The 26,322-nt window shown below is 40.0% G+C and overlaps 1 protein-coding gene across 7 annotated transcripts; it reads left to right on the forward strand.

Moving 5' to 3' along the window:
* Nucleotides 1-5,038: 5,038 nt before the first annotated feature.
* Nucleotides 5,039-25,204, forward strand: PTGFR (prostaglandin F receptor). 7 transcript variants are annotated; one of them, XM_088169858.1, is made up of 3 exons: nt 5,039-5,140; nt 6,514-7,361; nt 22,997-25,204. In XM_088169858.1, the coding sequence occupies exons 2-3, from the start codon at nt 6,573-6,575 to the stop codon at nt 23,300-23,302; spliced, it is 1,095 nt and encodes a 364-aa protein (XP_088025984.1). In that variant the 5' UTR covers nt 5,039-5,140; nt 6,514-6,572; the 3' UTR covers nt 23,303-25,204. The 7 variants fall into 7 exon arrangements, with proteins under 7 accessions (XP_088025984.1, XP_014727672.1, XP_088025987.1 ...); XM_014872186.2 differs by lacking the exon at nt 5,039-5,140 and adding an exon at nt 5,254-5,372; XM_088169861.1 differs by lacking the exon at nt 5,039-5,140 and adding an exon at nt 5,311-5,372 and having other exon boundaries at nt 6,514-7,040.
* The last annotated feature ends 1,118 nt before the right edge of the window (nt 25,205-26,322 follow it).

A 26,322-nucleotide genomic window follows, 5' to 3' on the forward strand; every position in this document is an offset into this window, starting at 1 on the left:
CAAATGTGAATAAAGCAGTATAGAATCATTTGTTGTTGTATTGAATATCCTGGCAGATTGCAAATATTCTTAGGCTGGAAACTTCTGGGTTTAGTAACTTTTTTCCATTTGGAAGTTTTGTCTGTATCTTTGATAGTGGGATGATGGATACTTGAACTCTCTCTTCCTCTGCTAACACAGTTTGGCAATGATCACTCAGTCAAACTCAGCAGTTTCAGCAGTTTCACACTTTAGTTTTGGGTTTGCCTATCAAGGAATTACTTTGCAGGTCTGTTGGTATTAGAAGCAATCCGCTTGGTATCAATAGTACATCTGCCATTTGATGATCAGTTCCTTGGTTAAAGGATTGCCTCTGAATGGACTTCTTGTGAGATCACATTAAAACAGAAAATCTATCGTTGCTCTTTCTATTTGCAATACAAATATGAATGTCACAAATTATAGCAAACCTCTGTGTCCCGTCTCCTGCCTCCAAACCTCACCAGGGAAATTGAGAATAGTTCCTTTTTTTTTTCCTGTCTACAGCAACTCTTACCTCATTTGCCAGGAGCTGTGTCTTGTTATCAAGAAGCAAAGAATTTAACTTCCTTGCTGATAGGGATGTTTAGAAAACAAATCACCGTTATCCATAGCTGCACTTCCAGTAAGAGCAAACAGTCCCTTTTCAGATATCAGCAGGTGGAAATCTCAGCAGAAAGATGTATGTTTGTTGCTATGATTCCTGATGACCTTTCTTGGTTTATTTCACTCTGATAGTGAATGCTTACTGGCACGTTGGTGTTTTTAACCTCCTGAACTGATCTGGGGCTTGTTGCAAAACACCATTAATTTATATTCAACTACCTAGAATTTCCTCCTTTAGCTGCACTGGCCAGGGTCCCAATTCAGGCAGTACTTAAGCCACAATTTGTGACTGTTTTACTGCTTCATGGTGAGGTATGAAGGTCAGAGTGGTGGTTATAGGACCGACAAAGCCATGGCTGAGTTGTCTGCATTCTGATGAACCACACTTTTTTTTTAACTTAGTGAACTGTCTTAACATATTTTAAAATGCATATTTTGAATATGACAGGATACAGCAAGTATTTTATCCACCCTTCTCAAGAATTAAGCAAACCCAGGATCCTGAGACACATCTTTAAGGAGACAGATTCCAACTTCCATTATTTGCTTCAGATACCTACATGGTCTAACTGCACACCAGTATGACCATGCATGAGTTCTTACAAAATCTGGTTCCTAGCTTGGGCAGAAACCTACTGTTTTGTCTTAACACTATCAAGCCAGGATCTTCAGGATACACAACAGTCACAATGCGTTTTTTAAGGAAACTGTATTTGCTAAATTTATATGAGTCTTTAAAAGCCTACGAATTTGTGACATCCTTTATTGTGCACTTACTGCCATTTTAATAAGTACATGATCACCTACCACATTACTGACCTAATTTTCTGATTGCATTTTCCAGACAGGAGGTGTAATTAATTTCTCAAGAAAAATTAGCCCTTATCAGTCAACTGTTTAATGAAATGAGATTGCAAATTGTCCTTCACTACTATACCATTTAAAACTAGTCTCTCTGAAAATCTGCTGTAAAATCAAGTTAACAACCTTAAAAAAGACATGGAAATAATTCCTCATTTCATAATGAGAATACTAAAAAACACCACTAAAAATCCAAGAAGAATTAGTAATGCTGGTGTTCTTAACAAGTGACTCAGATTTTCCGTGACTATAATTTTTTATCTCCATGTTTCTGCTGTCTGACTATTGCTAACTTCAGAACAGACCAAACCCCTGCCCAACTTCTCTGCATTGGTTATTGACCTTTTGAAACTCATCATTTGCATTAATTTAATTTTTTTCTCAGTCATATAATACTTAGAATGGTACGTATGCATCAAAATATGTACCATCGTTCTATGTAAATCCCACCTAGTCTAAACCTCCTTTTGTGCCTTCATCTGGATATCAGCTTTTTCATTTGAATAGCTCATTCATTATGTATAGTTAGATCTTTGGTAGAAGTTGTTTTCTGGGGGTGACAGGGCATTAATTCCAGGGGACAAGGAAGTTCTGAAGGATTGCTGATTTTGAAGAAATGGAAGGCAGTAGCTCTAACCCTCTATGGGGATCAACACTGTAGAACTCATTGTCAGTGTCTCTGGCCTCAGAAATCTTTTTTGTCGCAAACAATTATGGGCTGAACAAGGTGGCATTTAACTGAAGGATTTTCACTGACAGCTTTATTTGACTGAGGTGCCCCAAATCTGATCCTATATTCACAATTTCCCTGTATAGTTATTTTGATTTACTACTTTTGTCTCCGAAATATAAAGGCTTTTATATCACTGCTATTTCACTAAATGGAAAGATGACGCTTACTATTGTTATATACAAAAAGGAAAAGGTTTCCAGTGTTTTGCAGCAAGAACTGTGAATATAATAAATGTATATGATAACTATCATTGAAGACTGCATGAGAAATTTATGAGTGGATGAAAAAGGAGGAAGAGATATTGTTTTGCATTCTACCAACTTTGTTGTTGCTACTGAAATGCCTACCTGCTCATTTACAGCTAGGTTGTTTGAAGCAGGTATTTAGTGAAAAATTAGTGCAACACTTGAGTATGCTCCTGGATTTGTAGCAGGAGGCTTTGAGGATTTGATTACTGTACACTTCATTTGTAAACCAGCAACATGCTTCTCCATCCAGAAGTGTTTTGTCACATTTTCCTTCCACTCTTTGGTAACCAGTAGGTGGACTGGAATTGTCACAGGACAAGAGATGTCTTTATCTCTCTATCTCTTTCTCCCTCTATAAGTTAAAATATTGCTCTTGAATTTAAACTCATTGAATGTAAGCAGGGAATTCCGGTTCCTTCAAGTTGAAACTCATGGCAAAAAGAGTATTTGTCTTCCTGATTCTTGGAGTATCCAGGAGTCAAGGGTTTTGCAACAAACACAAGCAGCACAACACATTAAGAAGTGCTGAAGTCAGTGAGCTAAGCCAAGGCACCACCTCAGTTCTTCAGTTTTTTGCAGTCTTTGAATAGATAGAATGAGAAAGCCTCAGGAAACACTCCACTGTGGCTCCTGCAACTACAGCTTTAGTTCTCAGACATAAAAAGGAGCTCAGTCAAACCCAGATCAATAATGGTTGATTGCCAAACTGTTGAGAGGAAGAGCCCCTGCCCTAATGAAAATGACATTAATCCTTCCTCTCCTGTCCCGCAGCTCTCACCCAGGTTTTGACCCATGAAAAGACTGCTGCCCCCTAGGCAAGCAGTGTCTGCCCATTCAGAACCCACAGCAGAGGCAGGGATGGAGCAGTTTTGGTCACTCCTGTATTCATTAGTAATAGCAGATTAAAGGAGCTGACCATGGGTCAGTATGAAAAACTTAGTTCTGCTGGTGCCACTGCCAGTTTTCACCCCTCCAACACCTTCTGAAATCTCCATCCTACTTAGCCATAATCCTACAAACCTTCCCCGTTCCAGAGAAGTCATTGTTTAAGTTATTCTTGTGTCAGGAGCACCTAAATGTGTAGAGGGCTGAGCCCCAGACGTATCCATCCTGCTTATGCCAATGCTTTACAAGCTGCTGTCCTGCTCAGAGCACAAAATTGGGATGTGGCACTTTGTGCTCTTACAGCTCTACAGGTGCAGGAGCACTCTTCAATGCCTCTTGTCTGAAAAGCCAGATGGAAGCTTATATTTACTTTCCTAACACAATTTCTTGCCTTCTTTCTCCATCTCTGCAGCAACTGAAATGTCACTCTCCCTCCTTTTGGCAGGCTACTCCTTTACTCGGGATGCACTCTACAAGCTTGCCTTTCCCTTACTACATTTTTACAAGCACACTGATACAGCTGTCTTGAGGTTTTTCTGTTCCTCCCTTTGTCTTGATCTAGCTGATAACGCTGTTTCAGCTTCTACCACCCAGACTGCAGTCTCGAAGTATCAACTTCATTGCTTCTTTTCAAGCAAAATTTTCCCTCTTTTCAGGATCTTTGGGTGAAGAAATCTGGCTAGGGAATAAGGGCATGGAGCAAGCTGTTTGTAGTTTGAGGTCTCCATCTCCCTTTATCCCTGGGAAGGGGAACATAAAATAAACTCTTCTTCTCTGAACTTTAATAGGCAACAATGTATTTCAAGATATTTTTGTTTTACTATTGTCTTAAAAAAGAACTTAGGGGAATTTTTAGGTCCCAATCAGACCAAATTGAGTATTTTTGCTCATTGTAAGATAAAATACCAAAATCTGACAAGCATTTTGAAGAGGAAGGCCATCATATGTTGCTTTTAACTGTTTATAGAAGTGACTCTTCATTATTGTAGCCCATGATAAATTCTGTAATATTTTACAGTTTTGTTTCATAATTTGACATTGATTATATATTTTGGCTTATTTCTATAGAAAGAGTTCTTAATAAAAGTTCCCATTCAGGCCTGTTTGGTAGTACATGGTAGGACATCGATGGATGAAAGAACTTGAAAGTCATCTGTAACTTCAGGTTGTAACAGCTTGAGTGCATAATGGGAAATAACCCTTGAATTTCCAGCCTTATCGATTGTATCATTAACGCCTGGTCTGGATGTGTTCTCATCGTATTTCTCCAGTGGAGAAATGGTCCAAGGAGAACTGTTAGCTCTATTTGATGGGGAGGTGCGAGGGGGCTGTATGCCCAGGGCTGTGCCCAGGGATGCGTCCAAAGGATGTGCCCAGGGATGTGCCCAGGGATGTACCCAGGGCTGTGCCCAGGGCTGTGCCCAGGGATGTATCCAGGGATGTACCCAGGGATGTGCCCAGGGATGTACCCAGCCGCATCCCTGCCAGCATCCCTGGGGCTGCCCCTCCCCGAGCTCCCTGCGCGCTGCTGAGGTGCGGAGTTGGGAAGCAGCACGTGGGAAGTGAAGAAGGGGTGAAGCTGTGGCTGAGGACAGATGCGGCTCTGGCTTGCCCCGTGAGCTGCCGCTGCTGTGGCACGGCAGCCTGGGGGGCAGGAGCTCGCCCTGCCTGGCAGGGGTGGCCCTGTCGCCCGTGGCTGTGATGTGACACGGTAGCCTGGCTCTCCTTGCCCGAGACACCTCCGCAGCCCGGCACTGCCGGCTCCGCGCTCCCGGGACAGCGGGGCGAGGTGCGAGTGCCCGGCGGGGACACGGGCGGACAGCCCCGGCCCGGAGCGGGACCGAGTGCCGGGGGCGGCGGGCGGGGAGGGCGCACGGGCGGCTGCTGGGGAGGCGGAGGGAGAGAGGGCGGCGCCGGCGGGAGCGGGGCTCGGCGGCGGCCGGCGGAGCTCCGCGCTGCGCTTCTCTCCGGCCCCGCGGGACGTGAGCGGCGGCGGGGCCGGGACGGACACCGAGATCGGGGTAGGGAAGGAGCGGCGGCGCGGCGGGGCTGGCCGGGCCGGCGGGGACAGCGGCACTTGTGCCCGGCGAGCCGGGCTCGCCCCGCCCCCGGCGGTGGCAGCGCTTAAGGGAGAAGGAGGCGGCGGAGGGGGCGCAGCTCCTCCGGCACCAGCGGGGCTGTGCAGCGAGCTGAGCACAGGGAGCTGGGCACAGGGAGCCGTGCAGGGAAGGTGTGCAGGGAAGGTGTGCAGGGATGCTGAGCAGGGATGCTGCGATGCTCCGCTCCGCTCCGCTCCGTCTGAGGAGTTCCCCGGCCGCGCTCCATTGAGCGCTCCCGGACGGCAGCGGTGACTCGGTCCGGCGTGCCCCGTTCCCGATGTAGCTCGGTAACCGAGAGGCTTCTGCGGCAGTTTGTAATACGGGCTGTTAACGCCTGCTTCTTTTTTTTTTTTCTCTACTTTCCCCCCTGCCTGGGAAGGTTTTGCTGTTAGGAATGTCCTTGGAGTAGAGATGGGAGATAAAGCGTAGAGTAACTTGCAGAATTGGTTTCTGAATTACGGTGCGTCTAAAAACCAAGTTTGTGCTTCAGTGAGGGTACTGGGAACTTGAAGGCTTCAGTGCTGGTTAGGTTGAAGCTTTGAAACATGAATTTGTGGGAGCAGAATTGTTTAGAAGATGCTAAGACATTGTTTTGAAAATAAATGTTTAAAAATGGAGTGTGATTATGATCTCAAAAATGCTCCAGTTTCAGTATTTCACTTTTGACTGTGGCTGGGCTGATTAAATACTGTCATTCTTGGAGTTTGTTGCAAAAACATTTGTTTAGCGTAGTTTAACCACCAGAATTGTTTGTACTGTTTATCTTGCTATATGTACATAAACATGATATATTTTATATATATTATGCTGCAGACTCTAAATTTTCTGTAGGCTATAATTGTGTGATGCGTGTATAATGCATGTATAATTGTGTAATGCATGCAGATAATTGTTTTACCCTGTGAGTGGTGAGCTTAAAATGTGATGCCATATCATATCACTCAGAAAACTCGAAAATTAGATTTGTACCACAGACTAATACTAGGGTATTTCTGCTTCAAATGCCATTTGAACAGTGGTATGCCTTTTACAGAGTTGTGTATATTTGTTTTTAATATTGCAGATGCCTTTTGATTGCAAGACTGCTGAAATGCTTTGAGGGCTGCATCTCCTTTCCTAACCATGAACAGTTCAAAATCACCAGGGCTGGCTGGATTTGGGGTCTTGAAAAACTCAACGTGCCACACGGAGAAAAAGATTTCCGTTTTCTTTTCAATAATCTTCATGACGGCGGGAATTTTGTCCAACAGTCTTGCAATAGTAATTCTCATGAAGGCATACCAGAGATTCAGACAGAAATCAAAAGCCTCCTTTTTGCTTCTTGCCAGTGGCTTGGTTGTCACAGATCTCTTCGGTCACCTCATCAATGGAGCCATCGCAGTGTTTGTGTATGCATCAGATAAAGACTGGATTCGATTTAATCAGTCCAACATTCTGTGCAGTGTTTTTGGCATCTGCATGGTTTTCTTTGGTTTGTGCCCACTCTTCCTGGGCAGTGTGATGGCTGTTGAACGGTGCATTGGAGTCACTAAGCCAATATTTCACTCTACAAAAATGACTTCTAGACATGTGAAAATGATGTTGACTATGGTATGTCTGTTTGCTGTTCTTATAGCTTTGCTGCCTATTCTTAGGTTTAGACCCTACCAAATTCAAGCATCGAGGACCTGGTGCTTCTATAAAACAGAACATGTTGAGGACTGGGAAGACAGATTTTATCTCTTACTTTTTTCTTGCCTTGGGTTCCTGGCCCTTGCTATTTCATTCCTGTGCAATGCTGTCACAGGAATTACCCTCTTAAGAGTCAAATTTAAAAGTCAACAAAGACAAGGCAGATCTCATCATTTTGAAATGATCATTCAGCTCTTGGCTATAATGTGTGTTTCTTGCATTTGCTGGAGCCCATTCCTGGTAAGAGCCTAATGTATTTGCCAATGTTTAATGCACATCACTGTATAAAAGTTATACTTTTTTGTCTCCAGGTTTTAAAGCACTTAAGTTGTGATAACAACTCCACCCACTCAGTGATGCTAATTTTATAGCATATTGCCCATAATGTGTGTACCTATGCATCCATAAAAAGCTAGTAGTTATTCTCTACTTCTGATCAATAATACACTAAGCTAAATATATAGTGATTGTGAGGACTGTATTTCCAGTGCTTTGAAGCAGACAGTGGTAGAAGAATCATGGCTAGAATCATTCAGAACAAATATTGAGCTCTTCCAAAAATTCAGTGGAATCTAGGATTGGGAAGTCTTTTTATTCTGTACAATGTAAGTAATTTTTTTTATTTATGGCAGTCTTCTTACTGTTGTTTCAACAGTTTACTGCTACTTGTGAGCTTTGTTAGGGCAGATAACAGTTAAGAACCTAAAATCCTCCCCTCCATTATCAGGGTGTTAAGGGCTTTGCTTTAGGGTTGTATTTGCAGTGGGTTGAAATCAACATAAGCAATCTGGGTTTGTAATGTGGACAGATGAGCAGCAGAGCTGCTGTGGGCAGGGGTGTGGGACTGTCCCTGCTGTGACTCCCAGAAGGTCAGTGCCAGTGCTGGTAGCACCTGCCCTGTCAGGCAGCAGGGGCAAAGGAAGTGACACGGGAAAGAATTTGATAGATCCAGTTTGTATCCATTTGTATGGCATTATAAAGCTGGTGTTAGCTTTGTCTCCTTTTGGTGTCGCAAACTTGTCTGAAAAAATTTAATTTTTTTACTAGGGCCAGAGGGTTTGAATCACAAGTCATATGGAATCTTAATTTCTTCTCTAGAAACAGGGTTCTGTAGTTTTCCAGTGATATAAATGAGGAGCAATTTTGATTTGAACTAACAAATACTGACATTTAAGTCTGAGATTTGTATCAGATCCAGCTATATTTCATCTGCTCACTGCCTATGGTAGAGTCTGAAGTTACCTGAGTTAGTTAAAAATTAGATACTGACTCTAACCTAGCTGCAGCAGTTTGGTATATCTGGCAGGTAGCATTTAATTAATCCAGTATCTCAGGCTTCAAGGAGGAAGTCAGGGTATGAATGTTTGCAATCACTGAAATGCACAAAAACTCTTTCACTTTTGTTCAACTCACAGAGAATTTTTCTAGTCTTGCTCTGCAGCATAGTTTAAATTCATGTTGGCTTCTGTCAGTGTCGTGGCTGTAGTGTGTGAAGCATGAACAAAGTTGTCAGAGCAGCAGAGTAAGTTTTGAAGGGAACTTCTTTACAGTTTCTTCAGACATCTGAAGTTTGGGGCAAGCCACAAAATGGTTTTCAAAAAAAGCATCTCATATGATGACCTTACTTTCCATGAAAGAGCAGCATTATTATCCTTTGGTGACATTTATTTTCATTGAAAATAATTGTTAAAAGCAGGGATTAATTTGGTTTTGAAAAATCCTTGGATGTCAGAAGAGCTGTAAGTTTTTTTTGGTTCAAAAGTGATACTTCACTTATTCAACACATCAAGGAACACTAAATTGCAACTGCTATGGTTGATTTTATTATGCCATTCAATTTTAATTATGATATATATTACATATATAAAATTATAATTTTAGAAATTGTGGCAATCTAATGAAATCACAGCGCTGCTTTCATTAAAATATTTAACTTTATCTGAGTTGTAGTTGAAGATGAATTATTGGTCTAGCAGGAATTTTTTTTCAGACCCTTTTCGGAGCTGGTGTTTGCATCAGTTTATGATGCAGGCCAGTGAACGACTTCTTGCTTAATTTTGGACTTGATGTTTTTCAGGGCTGTTGCAGAGGGGAGTTGGTACCCAAGGAACTCTGGTTCGTTGGGTGGCAAACCTACTGATGCTTTCTGTGCCTGCTGGGCTTGTGGTGCTTTGCCTCTGGATCTCTTTTGAACTGAGATGAGCCAAACTTATGCCAAAATCAGCCTGGCATTATGGAATATAGTTCTGCAATGTGGACAAATTTAGGTTAGAAAGGAAGAGTTTAAAAAAAGAAGAAAAAATAGGTGTAGTGTGGGATTAGATTCTTGAAACAAAGTTTCAAGGAAGTGAACAATTCGTGTTTTAGCCAGAGTTTTAGTGGGAAATGCGAGGGGACAGGGTCTTTTGTGAGTATTACCTTTCTTAGCTGTTAGGATCATAGAGTTTATATCAGTTAATTTGCTGATTTATTTACCCATCCCTTGTTTTGCTAGCAACAGAATACAAACAGAATTGCAAGTGTGGTGTTAATTTAGCGAGATTTTTTGGCCTGCAGTTGAATAAAGCTTTGTCAGGAATGTACTGCTCAAGTGCTACATTAAAGTGATCCAGGGTTTATCAGATTGAATGCTTTATGACTAATTGCTGATTCAGACCTACTTGTCTGATACATCTGAAAGGTCTCAGGGCTTTGATTTTGTGAAAAGAATGGTTTACATTGTATAATATAATCAGCATATACCAAAATAAGTATTTCTTGACATAAATATGGGCAGATGTTCATAGGTGAAATTATCTGGAAAAGCATGTAAACACATGCTTGTTCTGTGATCATTTGCTTTTTTTTTTTTTTTCTCAAGCTAAGTCTAAAAGTCAGAATTTGAAGTCTAGACTTTGAATTGTGAATTCTACCTATGTTCTCTGTCCCAAAGAGTATACAGAACAAAATGTTTCATGAGAGTCAATTGCCTCAAAGTAAACCAAAGTTACTAGAAACCAAATAAACTGCTGGAAGAGAAAGTGGAGGAAGGAAATCTGTTTTGTACCACATGTGGTTTGCAGATACAGGAGTTTGGATTCATTGGTGTTATTCTCCATCTGATGTGTGTGTGGGGGTGTGTGTGTTTAATTTATTTATTTCTCTTCTGTTTTCAATCCAGTCTGGTATGTCCATTGACATGTGTATGGCTACCATAATCAAGCCTGTCCAATGCTGTAATCCATCTGCAGATTTGCTTCATTATTAGATTTTAAATTAATTTTGGTTTTTTCCAAGTGGAGTCAATATTCAGACATTGTCACTGTCTTGTGATAAAATAATTTTCAGATGTCACTAGAGTCACAAGACCCTGGATTGTCCTTTGCAGTGTCTGGTGTGGAACTGATCTTGACTTTTGCATCTGCTCAGTGATAATGAAGTTGTTTTGATGCCTATTTATAGATGTGTGTAAATGTATATGTAGCTAACACTTAATATTATAAACAGTAATATATAGTATTGCAATCAGTCACCACCTCTGTCTTAAAATTCCTGAAGATTTGGATGGAGGGTTTTTCGAATGCAGAGCCCATGGCATGGAGCTCTCCCTGTGGCTCTTGGACGGGGACTTCCTTCTGATACATATTTTTTTCCCTTTTGATTTCTTTCTCCATCTCATCTGTTTTTCAAAAATCAGCAGCTTTTTCAAATTTTCTGCCACTGTGATAGAATCTTCCCTTAATGAAGTGTGAGAATGAGAGGTGCTCCCTGCTTCTTTGCTTATGGGGGAGCACTGATGCCTTTTGAGGAGTTGAGAGCAGGAGAAAATTCACAAAAAGACCCAAACAAGTGAAATTAATATGTTTTTATAATAATATATATAGTCAATGATTTGCAGAGGCACATTTGTTCTGACAGTCTAAATTATTTTGCTTTGTGATGGATAATTCCAGGTAAATATGTTCTGAAGATAATAACTTCAACTTGTCTGTATAGTGTCAGCTTTCCTCATCCTTGTGAGAGCCGTAGCCCTTTGCTAAGGGCATGCCAATTTTGCTGGATGAATTTGGTCCCTAGAGGCTGGATTATCAAAGCAGAGAGTTGGGCAGAAGCATTTTGTGACAAGCACCTCTGATGAAATACATTGTTATATAAAGCTGTTTTTTGGCTGTGACTTGACATCTGGCCTGTCATGAAACAGCTCGGTTTGGAGCTGTGCTTGTGTGAGCAAATTCTGACATCGGTATGTCGTATTCTGTAGGGCTCAAGGGATAAACATATTATAAAATTTGTTTTTTTGGAGTAGCAAAGTGAACTGCCAGTAACTATGGGCAGGGGAGATTTATTTCAGAGTGAATTTATTTACAGGAACAAATTATGATACGGAGAAATTTCTAATTTTTTTCATGTGTGAAACACAGCCTGGGAAAAATACTTTTACATTCAAATTATTCTTGTTAAGATCTTTTCCCATGCAGTTAACTGATTAATTTCATTCCAGTTTTACCTCCCTTCTACTGCAGAAAATAGCCATTCCTGGATTTATTTTGGGAAGAGCTCTGTTTAATTCATATTAATAGATCAACTGTTATTCAGTTGCTTTTTTTACTGCTTAGATTCATTTTTATCAGTCCCTTCTCACATAATCTCGTTCCAATTTGTTATGCTAATTGTGTCTCCCTGAACTCTGACCTTTTCTTGTCCTCAGAGTGTCTCATGCACTGAGGCTTGATGGCTGCTTTCTGTGCACCTAGGGCTGTGTTCAGATTCTGATTTACTGAATCACTTAGCTCAGAAGCTGCTGGTGCTGGTCTGAGTGCTCCTCTCAGAGAATGAGCTCTGGAGCTGGTTGGAAGCTGATGTGCTGACAGGGAGGCTTTCACTGGAATGCCCTTACCCCATCCCACCCTGGGTGCTCCACCAGCTGTGTTGGGTGCAGAGCCAGGCTCAGGGTCGGTATGTGCTGGAGGAGCTCAGTTTGTTGCAGGTTTTACACTAATTAACTTTTGGGCCACATCCTTGTGTGCAGTGTAAGGTAGCTGGATGTACAAGGCAATCCTCTGCATCTTGTTTGAGTGTTTTTACATGTGTGCCATAGATACACTTCTCAGGTGTTCATACCTGTGCTGCTCTTGAAGTCTCTCCCTCCATTCTTGTTTTCTGTCTTCTTTATTAAGGTGGAAGTTTACAATTCTGTTGCACTGCCTTATATGTGCAATGGGCATCATATATATGAACTTGTTGCTTTGTTAATGCTGTTTGTATGCCTTCACTGCTGGTTGTATTGCCCCTACAACTAAAGAGTTACTAAAACATTTATCCCTTGTGCACTTGCTGCTGGTGATTTCTCACAATCAGAAAGTGCAGCTAAGGAGAAGCAGGGAGATGTCCCAGGATGCAGGTCCATGCTCTACCAGTGAGGCCTCAGATCTCATGTGGGGCTGCTCTGCAGAAGTGTGTTATTATCTTACAATTTATTAGTCTAAGCTGCAGCCACCCTGAGCTTGTTGTGCCTCCACAGGCACTGTCAACAGGGAGAGTGATCTTTTCTTCTGAAAAAGAATAAATTAGGCTTTCAATTTCCACAGGTGTATATCTGAAGAGTGAAGATGGAGACATTCTTAAATATGTTCAGCTAACCCTGCATCTTTGAATGCTGTTGTAAACTTTCAGAGGGGAAAACGACACTTACCTGTCCTTTTCAGGGCTCATATTTTAAAGAAGATAATCAATGATAATTACTCTGCTTGTGCTGGCTTTTGTCATTGAGTTCTTGCTAGAACATTTGGCTGCTGACCCTGCAGAAAGGCAGGATGTATGTCAGCAGAAGTGGTTTGTGTTGGTGTGGGAACACCTCGCACCCTGCCTGTGCTAGGGGAGGTGACCTGCGGGCAGGTGTCCATGGGGGACTCGTTGGACACTGTCCCTGCATCTCTGGGACTGGGTGCAAGCCCAGTTAGGAGCCCACTGCTGTCACAATGGTTTTAATAAATCAACCAGTTTCATGGAGAAAGGAAAAAAAAGCTTTTTGCCAGCAGCAGACCTGCTAGATACACCTCTTTATCTCTAGTCAGCAGCATCAATACAGTGATAGTTATTGTTGGCTGTAGGTAGTTATTTCTCTTCCAGACCTAGCTGTGTCAGAGGAGATCAGGAGTGCCTGTTTGAATGAATAAAATGCTCCCTAAGTTCCTCTGAAAAAAAAAAAATCTTGAGTTTGATTTTCTTTTTGAGCTACATTAGAGAAAGGGCTCTCACTCCTATCATGGTCCTTTGATTGCTTGCTGAGTTTCTCAATACATCCATTAACTTTGTGCAAATTCAGTTACTGCTCTTGCTTTAGTTTCTCCTAGTGTCTGGTAACTCGAGGTTAAATTGCTGGAAGATTACTGTCTTTGCTAATATTATGGTCCAAAAGGTATTTTGAAATACATAACTCATTTTATGCGTTAAGAGGAAAGAGAACACTCATTTTGATTGAAGTTTTTTGTTAGTCTCAAGACAGAAGTTTCTTTCCAGCTTAGTTTCCCATGGAATAAGTTTATTCATCAGCTCAGACAATTTGAGTGTGCTTTTTCTTGTCCTCATGAAAATACTACTGGAAATAATTTGCATGTGTTGGCAGAGAGAGCAACAAAGTTTAATACAATATGTTTAAAGTCCAATTCACCAGATACTCAGATGTGCTTCTATGATACCAGAAACCTTTGGATAAGATGTCCATACCTTTCTCGGTATTAGTTGTAGAGAACTTTAATTTTGTACTCTTAAGTGGCACAGCTGCCTAATTCCACCAGGTTAGATGAGACCTGGAATGACATTAATTTTAGACCATACCTCCCTAAAATGATACTGAATTTTAAAGGTACTGTTTTGGTATTCAGAATTGGTCTTCCTATTTTCATCTTTTACAGTACATAGAGATCTTACAGGCCTCATTCTTTCTGAGAAACATGAATCATTTTAACAAAAATATTTATAAGCATGGGCAGGGTGTAGTTATCATAGAGTTCTTAGAAACTCTATAGTAATTGTGGCTATATTTGTAATTCAAGTGTTTACCTCCCCCTCACAGAAGTCAGGGAGCTGAGATACTCTCAACAGGAAAGTGCTGGAGAAGAAAGGGGCAGTGGTAAAGATATGAACTAGGGAAGGAAGGAGGGCTGAGATTGACATATTGCCCTTTACCAGAGTCTTCTGGGGAAGCATAAATATAGTTTTTGTTATCTATGTTTACTTGTGCTGTTTGGAAAAATCTGCGTAAAGCCTTTTCTATTAATGCAGTGCCATCAGAATACAATAAGATCTTTTGTTTTGGAGAGAAAAAGTGAGGAAGGCAGGTTTCCAGTCATGTGAGAACATGGCATTTTCAGAATAACGTGCTTCTGGTTTTCTTTCATAATTGTTTCCTTCTTGATTTTTAAATTTAGATGTTATATACAGAATTAAACTATGAAACACAATATTTTGTTTCAAGTAGACGTCAGAAACTTTCACAGAAAATGTGGGGTTTTTTTTTCAATTTTAAAGTTGCTATCACGAGAAATCAAATTCTGAAACCTTCACCAAAATAAATTTGCCATTCATAACCTTTCCTTTCTTATTTCACTTGGTTAAGATTTTGGATTCTGTGTCTGATATTAAAAAGTAAATAATTTTGACATTCATTCCATTGTTTGATATAAGAGAATTCTTCCTATTTCCTAGATATGACACTTATTCAGGCATTTCTTACTTGAAAATGTCATACACTGCATAACTATCTTTGGAAAATGTCATACATGGCACAACCATTTTTGGATAGTTATTTTAGGAAAGCTGTCTTTCCTGACTATCTAAACACTTTAAATGGTAAAGTTGTTGCTGAAAAATCTCAGGGAGTAATACACTCACATGGAAAAACTCCAGAAAGTCATTCATCCTTACCAGTTTTAATGACAGGCATCAGGGAGTAATACACATTCATATGTTCTGTGAGAGAATATTTATTGTTATAATTATTGTGGTGATAATTCACAATCTGAAGTGTGGCATGGTGCTTTCTAGTAGAAGTTTCTTGTGTCTCTAGTGCTGTGGAATTGGTTGATGTCTGAGAGGAATTGCTGAGTTGCAGTTTGGGTTGCAGGCTGCCCTGTGAGGATGGAGGTTCCCTGTGTGCCCAGTACCCAGCAGTGCAGAACGCTGTCCCATCACAGCTTTTACAAACAGCAGTGCTCAGGGAACAGAACACTGCAGAAAGGGTTTGCACCAGGGGTGACAGTGAAGTTTTAGTACTTGTGACTCAGTCTTCACACTGGGTGAGGTATGAAATAGATGAACGGTGGAATGAGCTGGAGCTGCTTTGTAGGTACTGCACCATCTGCTGCTGTCCTGGATCTGTGTGCTGCCCCTCAGGAGGTTTGGGCCCCCAAAGTTACAGGAGTGGAGTCGGATGGAAAGGATGTAGTGAATCTGCTCAAGGTAACCTCGAGACCCATGTGAGGACTGACATCAGGACATGAGTGTGTGGGGAGGAAGACTCTTGTGCTGACCACCTATATTCCCATCTGCTTTGCTGCATGGAAAGAAAGTGAAGCAGAAAGAAGTGGTAGCAGTTTGTTTTAGGATTTGCAGTTCATTAGTGAATTGGAAATAAAATTGAATCCACCTTTTACCAGAGGCGTGCATTTGTAGAAGTAATGAGAAATAAATCACTTCTGAATGGAGACTTGATTTTTCTCTTCCATCCTCCTCCTGAAAGGTGGTTGAGCTGCACAGCAGGCCCTTGCAATTTATTTTCCAATGTAAAAGAAAAAGGCAGTAGCAAATTATATATTCCAGCTTGGTAGATATATTGCTAATTCATTAGTCTTGATATTTCTGATCGTAGTTGCTTAGTTTACTCCTTCAGAATGATACATAGAATAAGTCACTTTAACAAAGATGATCTAAAAAGAACAACCATCATGTCTTCTTTTGCCTCCAGTCAGATTTTTTCAAACACTGCAAATCAGATAGTACCTAATCAGTGATTAGCTGAATACGACTCCAGTCCATCTTCAGCAAGGATAAGATCACCAGTGGAGGTTTAAATAGAAATTAGGAAAACATATCTTCATTGAAAGGGTGATGAGGGATTGGAATAGGCTGCCTAGGGAAGTGCTGGAATCACCATCCCTGGAAGTGTTCAAAGGGATGTGGAACTTGGGCATATGGAAAATGTTTCGTGGTGAGCGTGGTGGTGCTGGGTTAATGGTTGGACTTGATGATTGTAGAGATCTCTTCCAACTTTTTCAGCTGTTCTATAGTTATGGACCTCTGCAGCTCCTCTTCCCCCAGGCTGTCTGTATATTGTCACTTTTTTCTTCATTCAGACAGTTCTCTTCCTCCCCAGTATCGTGATTTATTTGTGATTTGTTCTTTGGATATTTGTAGGGCATTAGTGGGAGAAGTTCTGCTGCTCCTAAATAAATTAGAATATTTATTTAAACATTAAAAATCTAATTTTTTTTCAAATGCTGGAAAAGCAAAGCGACAATAGAGAAGTAATAGGTAATTTCTGGGGCTTGAAGATTTATCCAACTGACACTAATGGAAGAATAAAAGAATCCCAAATACGTATAGTCCTTGCCTTCCTAAATACTTGAAGATGGTCCTTATTATAGATATTAGACAACTCTGTTGTTTCCTGGTCCTTAAAATTGTCCTGTAAAGCTTCTCTGGCATTGCTGGGCAAAGAATATTTTAATTCTATCCATAAAATAAACTTTTTTGTGCAAGAGGTTTTTTGTTATAGGCCTTGTTCTTAGGCAGGAATACATTCCTCATGCTGGGGAAACAGGCTTTTTTGTAACTTTAAAAATGTAGCTCAGGAAACAGGTTGTTTATTTGACTTTGGTATGGACGCTATGTCTTTTCATTATGAAGTGAGTCATCTGCTGTTTCCAATGCTAGAATATTTTTTATCCATATCCACAATGCTTTCCTTTCAAATGAGTTATCAATTAAGCTGTGAGAATAATTACATTCCTAACTAGTTGAACTGAAGTATTTCTTATTTTGATGGCAAAGAAAGGAAATAAAGATGGAAGACTGTCAATCCAAGATAGAAATTTTTGGATTATTTAGGAGAAACAAAGAGGTCACCTCAAATGCTTTATTCAAGCCAGCATGAATTTATCCTACAGCAAAACTCATGCAAAATAGGTGGTGTCCAAGGGGAAAGTTGACAGAAAATAAAAACGTCACTTTGACTTAATGTTTGCAAGTTCATGCACACAGACCTGCCCCTGCCCTCTGGTATGAGGCTTACTTGATAATTTCTTTCCTGTCAACTTCAGTGAGAAATTGTCTGGTCACAGACTAATCTGTGTCTGAGGAAGGAATATGAGAAAATATTTTTATTTGCTTCATGAAAAATTTTGTGTTTTCTTGTTTTCTCTATACTTTTTGGACTTTTCACACCTCTTTCACACTTCTGTAGTTTAGCAATACCTTCAAAATATTTATGTCGTTCATTTTTAAGGGGGGAAAAGATAGTGAGCCAGTGGATCCACTCTTAATTGTTAGTGGCATTATTATTTTATCACAGAAATATACATGAGAGAAAAGGAGACTCCCTTATTCTGCTGCTACTTCTCAAGAGCTGATCCTGCCAAACTGTACATAAGGAATTACTACATAGACTCTTAAAAGTACCCTGTGGACTCTGATGTGGGAAAGCTAGCTCATATGTTTTGTTGTCTACAATCCCTTTTTAAATTGGCATTTTTTAATAAAATCATTATGATCAGTTAAAATTTAATTGCTAAGCTAAGTGATCATCTGGTATATAAAAGTTGAAGATACAGTCAATGTTTTTCTTTTAGAAAGGGAAAGGAAAGCATTAGGGGAAAAGCATGTTGCAGATCTAGAACATAAAAGGCATTATGTGGCATAAGTAGAACAGTGTGTGTACTAATATTTTGATGGTAGAAGTGCTGCACTGCATATTGTTCTTGGAAGCTCTTGTTTTTAAACTGACTTGCAGAATCACATAAAAACTAAAATGAAGCATACTCAGCTTTGTTGCAACAAATGCTTGGCTTGTATACTGCAAGAGCAGAGTAGCAATGGTACAGGCAATTTGCTGTCAGCGTTTCTTTTTTAACAGCTCTACTTTGGAGATATAAAATGGTACATGAAATGTGAAGATTTATGCATTTTTATTTCTTTCTCATGCTATTTTGTAAATTTATTTTCTTAAGGTCTGTGGTTATAAAGTGGTACAAAATGGATCTTGTATGATTCTTTGCCTCTTACACTGAAGCTACTTTTGTAAAATGAAAAGTGGAAGTTCCAAAAACAAGACATTTGAAATAAGTGTATCTTTTTTGTTGCAGTGGATTGGGACATAATCAGTAAAGTTCTGCCTTGAAACCTCTGTGGTTTAGAAGAAGGAGATTTGCAGCTCAGGGTTTGACATAGGCAATAGTGACAAAATACGAGTGTTCTGCAAATACTGAAAAATCCATGGCCTTCCTTCCATTAATGGAAATCCTCAGAACTGCTTGTAAAGACATCCAAAGGAAGAGGAAGAGGCTTGGGAGGGTCTGCAAGGTTCCCCCAGGGAAGTGGAGTCCGAAGGCTGAGCTGCCGAAGACAAGAATTTCCGATATTTGTCTATTCTGCTCTCCATGTCAGTCTTTTGGTGACTGGGTTTTCTCCAGTTTCCTGAAGTCAAGGATAGAACCTGGATTTAGAGCCTGTGAGGTGAAACGCAGCAAAGTCTCATTTTTGTCTTATTTCTTAACTAGCTCTGAAGTCAGCTGCTTGTTTTGACTAGCTGTCCTTGAGTACTAACAGGAATGTGAGTAAGCAGCACAGCCTTTGAGCCTATTGGTTGTTCTTGTGTAGATCCAATTGGAAAGAAAATTAAATTAGTGCTGTTTATGTTTGGAGAGCGGTCTGAAGCCTTGGAGCAATTTTTTTGTTTATTGCCCTGAGCTTTGTCCCTAAGGGAAATGGTAATTCTGTCTGCTAGGTGCAGACCTGAAGAAGTCAACAATTTCAAAATGTTTAAAAAATTTTTCCATCAGACTTTCTGGATCTTGCAAAGTGAGTTTTGGTTTTAATGAAACTTAAAATTGGAAAAAAAGTATGTAGAAGTTTAATGTATTGTGTCAAGTCGTTCCTTGACACAAATCTGATTTCTCTCGCTGTATTTTTAGGGACAGTGAATTCTCAGGTCCTTTCTTAAACCAGCAAGGACTACTGTGAGTCAGAGTAACTTTATATCTTTCGAGCAGGTACCCTTGATTTAAAAAAAAAAGTAAAAAGCAATTAAAAAATTGCTTTTACAGTTTATGCTTTTATGGTACCTTTTCTAAAGAAAGTTTGAATTGTCATAGTTACATCATATGATACTTTTTACTTTTTTTTGCAAACCAAGGAGACATATTACAGCTGTCTTCATATAAACAGTGTATAAATCAGCAGAGTGCTACTTGGATTCTTACATTTCTAAATATGTTAGAAAATGTCATGAGTTACATTTATTATTTACCAGCTGTGGATTAATTTTTTGAGTCATGCTGCTGAATCTGCATGAATATTAACTTTAGTTTGGAGATCAAAGGTGATTAGAAATGATGCAATAGTGTTGCCTCTTCCCCATTTGTGTACTACTGCCTACAGAGAACAGAATTCCTTTGTCATACCGACCTGGTGGACCTTCAGGGAAAGGAAAAAAGGGTTTGAATTGTTTCCCTGACTTTGAACCAATTATTGACCTCTAATACTCAAATAAAAATAAATGAAATGTTTCTTTTTTGCCCATGGAGGTCCCACTCTCAAAAGTCCACTTGGTACTGCACCAAGCTCTGGTGGCAGTTTCTGAGCTGATGATTTGAACCATTTCAGTGACACAAATTTCTCACACCCAGGGAGAAAACTCAGACTGTCTGCTTGTTTTGCTTCAGTGAGATCCTTTATTAAACAGCTGGTCGTGTATTAGTCCTTTTTATAACTTATGGTTTCAAACTGACTTTGGAACAGTATTTTAAGAATTTAAATTTAAATAAATCTACTATGAAAATGTGATAGAAATAGTAATTTATATTAACTTCATTCCATTCCACCCCTCTTCTGCTGAAGTTTAAGTCTCGTTCTAGAAATCAGCAGATGATTTTAGAAAGGCTCCAGAATATAGTCTCCTCTTTGCACACTTGCTTGCAGTTTTCTGTCGTGATTTTTCAGAAGATGTGAAGAGCCCCCAGTACAGGACAGTCTCTTTGGGGGAGTGAGAAACTCTCTCACTTCATACTCCAAGTGATGGCAACATGTCCTGCTGCTCTGCCACAAGTGTTTTAGTGTAAAAATGCTCATGCTCAGGGCTGCAATGAGATTCTCTGTCTTATTCCATTTCTATATGGAAATCTTGGCCTATGAACTGCAAAAAGCATTTTATTCGTTTTAAAGATGTAAGAAAGAAAATATTTCTAAATTTCTGCATAACACTTCCAAATAACGTTAGCAATATGGTTAGGAAAATTGTGTTTTATAAAACAAAATTTGTAGACAATTAGATTTTATCTTATTATTTCAAATCCAGAGACCTATAGCTGAGTTGCTTAAACATGTGTACATAAGCTCTACTTGCTGTGTGTGAGTTCGAGGTATTATTTTTTTGTATGTCCGATGTTCAGAAGAGGCAACTGAAACGTTCTGGATGAAGCTTCTCCAAATGTCAAAATCCATAAATTATGTATCAGTTTTCCTTTTTGTCCTGGTTTACTTCATGCAAATCCATAATCAAAACAGAAGTCATTTATGTTGAGCAGCAAATGAATAGATTCACTTAGAGGTGATTACTTCTAAATGCAAATTACTTGTAAATGCAAACAATTCTCACAAGTGTTCTAGGTAACGTGAGAAAATAAGTTTTACAAAGTCTGGATGGAGCTAGTTTTCCTTCTTAGCAACTGTGTGTTTTTCTGGACATGGAATTGCATTGGATTTGGCATTTATTAACTCCAGAGAATGTGAGAGAGGAGCAACAAATGAATTTTTAAGTACATCAAGAGTCAAACTGGTAACCTGTATGTCTGTATTAAGTCAAATATGCTGTATGGGATAAGGACATTGGTCTGTGAGCTCTGTTGAGCTGTCATTTGCTGCCCAGTCCTGTTTGCAGAGTAAGGAGTATTCTGTCTGAATTTGCCTTGTGGTATTGGACCTCTAATAAATGAAATGTAGACTGTCCTGAAGAAACATCCCCTGTGAAGCCAAAGGAGTTGTTCAAGTTTGAGTGGGATGCTGATGTCAGGGAGGAATGTGCCCAGTGGTTGTGGGGTGAAAAGCAGATTCAGGGAACTGGCTTGTGTTTGTGTTGGCTTGGTGCTCAGACATTCCTCCTCCTCCCCACACCAGTTCCCAGCTGTGTTCCTGCCAGTCCTACCAGCTTCCTTAGCAATGTTCCTGGGGGCTTCCTTTGCTGCTCCTGTAGAAGCCATACAGAAACACTCCATCAAATGCTTCATCAAACAACTTCAATGTCCTTCTGTGCATTCACTTTGTGCCATTCAAGTTTATACTCAGATGTGCTGACCTGCAAGCTATAGGTAGGGTCTGGAAATACAGAGAAGCATTCAAAAATAAGTAGAATAAGTTTTCTGGAATATTGAGATTTAGTTTTCTCTCTTCATTCATTATTATTTTTTAGTTTTTCTGTTAAGTTTCTTTTCAATGCATTTTCTTGAAACTACAACCCTGCACTTGGACAGCCTGACCCTACCTCTCATTGCCCAATAAATCAGTGTACTCACAGCATCAGTTGTAAAATATCCTGTTTCTTAGTTAAATAGCTGCAGTGCTTTAAAGGCTTTGGAACTAAAAGCCTTACAGTGTTTCATCTTTCTACCAAAAAAGTCTTCATGTGGTTTTAACATTAATAACAGGGAGACATAATTTACCATCTTCTGGCAGATTCCTGGCTTGGCAGATCAGGCTTTCCTCGCACAGAACTCAGGTTGCAGTGGCAGCCAGCCTGTAAAGGAGGTATCTGCAGGGCAGGAGTCCCAGTGCCCTGAGTTTCCCTGGGGCTGTCACAGCCCAGCTCGTGTCTCTGCAGAGCAGGGGCACAGAGCCACACACAGCTGGTGTGGCCCTTGGGTATCCTCAGCCCTGCTCAGCTGGTCTGGAACTCCACCATGTAGAGTTACTGGCTCTGGTAGTGTTGTTGCTGGTGGAGGTCTGTCCATGTGTAGCCCCCTTCCAGAGGTGAATGGAACTCTCTGTGTCCCCACTGACAAGTGGCTTTTGTGATCATGGCTTAAATTTTCCTACAGACCTCTAAATCCTCTGGTGTCAATAAATTGTATTCTGCTGCAGCGAGAAAAATGTGAATCATCTTGTTGAAATCAAGGTACTGTGTTCCTCATGCAGCCTTTAATTAGCAAAATGTGAAAAAATAAATAGCTGTTATAAAAAATGTGCTGACCGACAAGTGGATTCTGTTCTTGAGAAAATCCATTTCTGGAACAGTCTTGGCATGCTTTGTTAGATCAAATTCTGGATTAAATTTTTACTTGTTGCTCAAATCAATCCCTTGTTTTGGAGGGTATTCCCTAGCTGGTTGCCATCCTCTGCTTAAAGTTCAGCAGCAGTAATTCAGCAGATGCACGTGTATGTCCTTTGTAAAACATTAGTGGATTTCTAGGATGATAAATGTTGTATGCCTGAAAGTATTTACATTGCAATTTGGGATGCACTGATGCTGGGTAGGTGTGAAGATTAGAGACAACGTTGAAACGATTTTACTCATTTACATGCTCTCTTTGTATGTTTTTAATGTACAGTTTTAAAATACTCATTTTTTTAGGTAATTTAGATGCTCTCTTGGTGTATAATGCATAATCCTTAAATATTCCCCTTTTCAGGTGACAATGGCCAGGATTGGGATTAATGAAGGTCGCTCAAAGGAGACCTGTGAAACGATACTTTTCGCTCTCCGAATGGCCACGTGGAACCAGATTTTAGACCCCTGGGTGTACATTCTGCTCCGGAAAGCTGTTCTGAAAAACCTGTACAAGATCACAAGTGGATGTTGTGGTGTGCATGTCATAAACTTACACATGTGGGAGCTCAGCTCCATCAAGAATTCTCTGAAGGTTGCAGCAATATCAGAGTCACCAGGAAGTTCCAAACAGATAAACCTCCAGCCTCTCAGCTCTATGGGACAGTAAAGTTTAACTCAATTTATGAAGAGATGATGGAGGCAATGCTCCTACATGGGCAGTACCTTAAAATGAGTTCCAAGGCTCAGTGGTTTGGCATTTGTTTTAAATTGTGAGTGGTTTGCTATTGTTGCTTACCAGTTTGATATTACTACTCCTAAAGATGCCCTTGAATGTTTTAATTCACTTTAGAATACATCCCTTCCAAAACTGGTAGTGGAATGTTAAAGGATCTATATTTTTCCCTTCTGTGTACTAAAGTGAAGAGGGCTCCTTATAACACTCCCCACCAAACCTTTCACCTTAATAGGATTCTTACAAGTGCAGAAGTGATCTCCGGGGTGATTTTTAAAAGGGGTTGATTTTTTTCTGCCAGAGGGACCCTCAAATCCTTTACAGAGTCACTGTTTTCTGGACTAAACTCAAGCATCCTTTCCATAAGGGTTTTCTGTGCTTCCAGGCACTGGATTTCCCAATTGTATATATAAAAGACATTTTGCTTATGTCCAGTTTATTAAATGATCCACTGTAGTTGGTTCATTGACTTGACCTCTTAATTATTTACTGTTCCATGAATTTTTGGAAGAGCTGAAACTCTGCATCAGTGTTAGCATTCATTTCAAATCACTGGCAAAACCTGAGGTTCCCTGTGGGAGCACAGAAGCAGATGAGCTCAGCTTCCTTGTAGTTATGTTTTGAGGTGTACTGGTGAGCTTTTAGTCCTTTCAACAAATTTGTTGAAACTAACAGGCATAAAGCAGTGGTTAGTCTGTGAAAACAGTAGCTTTCCCCTCCCTCCCAAACTTAAGGATGATTCTGGAAGCGTTCCCCTAGTGCATGAACTGAAATACTCATGTGGTACATCTGCTTCATTTGTAAAGGGTCACAAGTGTGTCGTGAAAATGTCTGTGACCAAACGGGCACCTCTGCACGGAACTGCTTTGGGAGTAGGGTTTTGTTTGTGAAAACAAACTGAATGCTCAGTTTTTGCAGGGTCTGTGTCTGAAGAGCTGACAGCATTCAATAACTTGAAGGTACCAGAAAATTTTCAGGACAGTTTCGTACAGAAGGCCCTTCACCCTTAATGCTGCTAAAAAGAGCTTTGGTTTTTGTGACTGTATGCTATTCAGAAGCCAAAAATGAGAGATATTGTTTTAAGATAGGTCTATGTTATTTTTACCTACTCAGCTTAAAATAACTACATTAGCAAAGTGTTGGTATATTTGAACAAAATAGTTAAAAACAGATTGACTAAGAAGACAGTCTGAGGGACCAAAACTATTCACAAAGTACAAATTCATGCTGTATATGAGAATAGTTAGTAAGCCAGAAAATGAAAATCCAAAAAGTTTTAATCTTTTTTTTTTTTAAATTTTCTAAAGCTATTTTCTTTTTGTTTTAAAAAGGTTGAAAATTAGGTGGGTTAAATAACCCTGTAATGAAATGGCTTTATTTACCCTAAAGAATTTCTGTATGTGATTTTTTTTCTCAGTCATAAGGCTGATAAATGGTGGACAGATTTGATGCTGGTAGAAGTTCTGCACAATTGCTTCACTTGAGTTCTGCTGAAGTCTGGAAGCATTCAGTCAGTGCTCAACTTGGCTTTTTCATTTTGTAGAATGTGATGTCAGTGTACCTGTTGACATAAATTATTTGTTCCTTATGGAAGATTGTTGTTTTAGCAGCTGCAAAACAGTGTTGGTCCATAAATTGTTGAGGTATTTGATCGGTGAATGAAGCTTGAAAATTTTCCATTTTGTTTTGTGAATAAATGTAGCTTATGTTGTTCATTCTGGTTGGCTTGTTAAACAACAAAGCAAAGTTTATATGTATATGTGATTTCTTATATTTTGTGTACTGATACACATTGAATGTAAATTGTGAAGCCTCATTAAAAGTTACCAAACTGTATCCTGAGAGTTAAGGTGTTTTTGTGTAACAAAAAGTTCCTAAGTTGTTAAAAATAATCGTTATGACAAAAAAACATCACACTGGATTCAAGCCAGCCACTGCCATTCCCGGGTGTGTGAAGGCAGAGAGGAGGCCAGAGGGAATTCAGGTGAGAGGTACCAGTGTTTGTACAAGGCTGTCACACGAGCAGCCCAGGGCACTTGGTGGTCTGAGGAAGACAAAGTCATGTTCTTAAAAAATGCAAAAAACAGTGGAACTGAGGCAGTTTGGTGCTTGGCATGAAAGTATTTTTAACCAAGTATCTGCCCATGTTTCACATACACTATGAATCCTGAAAAGAAGTGAGTTTTGCTGTTGATATTTGGCCTTGCTCAGTGATGTGACAGCCTGCAGAGGCAGCTCAGGATACAGTCACCCAAGGACCTGTTACCACTGAAAGTGATTGGATTATCATTGCATTCATTTCATCTCACAGAAAAGCCAGCAACGTGCTGTGTTGTATGATTAGCAAGTTATATGTTTTATGGAATATGAGATTATTAAAAAAACAGTGGGATGGCTTCACATTAGGATGTGAGTATTGCCCAGGCAGGGAGCAAAGGACAGTGTGCTCAGTGCTGATGATCCCTTTAGAGGCTGGCTAACGATGTGAGCAGTCATGAGCTGCTATTTACTGCTGGCAGTAATTAGTGCCTCCAGAGCAGGCAGGGGCAATAAGTGCTCTGGTGGGAAGAAAGTGAATCTCATTTCTGACTAATGACTGAGGAAATCCTCAGGGTGGGAGAATATTTTAATCTAATTGGGGTTTTAAGCAACGGCAGGCCATATAAGGAAGCACATTATCCTAAAATGAAGCTGGGCTGAATCAAGTGCTGAGGAAAGAAACCATCAATAGCCAGTTGCTCATCACTGGGATTATGCAAATACCTGTAGTTTGTTACCTGGATACAAAGATGGAGACCAAAGTTTAAGGTCTTTTAGACCTGATTCTTGAGAAAAAGGGTACACCTTGTTTGTTTATTTTCAGGTTCCTGTATATTAAATGTTTTTATTAGTTTAGTCTGATATGTTAGCAGCAATTTCAGGAATAACAATATGTACCAGTTCTGTGGCCATGG

The sequence above is a fragment of the Sturnus vulgaris genome, chromosome 9 (genome assembly GCF_052056855.1).
Source record: "Sturnus vulgaris isolate bStuVul1 chromosome 9, bStuVul1.hap1, whole genome shotgun sequence".
Classification (NCBI taxonomy): domain Eukaryota; kingdom Metazoa; phylum Chordata; class Aves; order Passeriformes; family Sturnidae; genus Sturnus; species Sturnus vulgaris.

Bases quoted from the DNA above. Each gene is read 5' to 3' on its own strand.
- PTGFR (XM_088169858.1), top strand. From the start codon at position 6,573: ATGAACAGTTCAAAATCACCAGGGCTGGCTGGATTTGGGGTCTTGAAA. The intron at 7,362-22,996 runs GTAAGAGCCTAA...TCCCCTTTTCAG, and splicing joins TTTGCTGGAGCCCATTCCTG to GTGACAATGGCCAGGATTGG.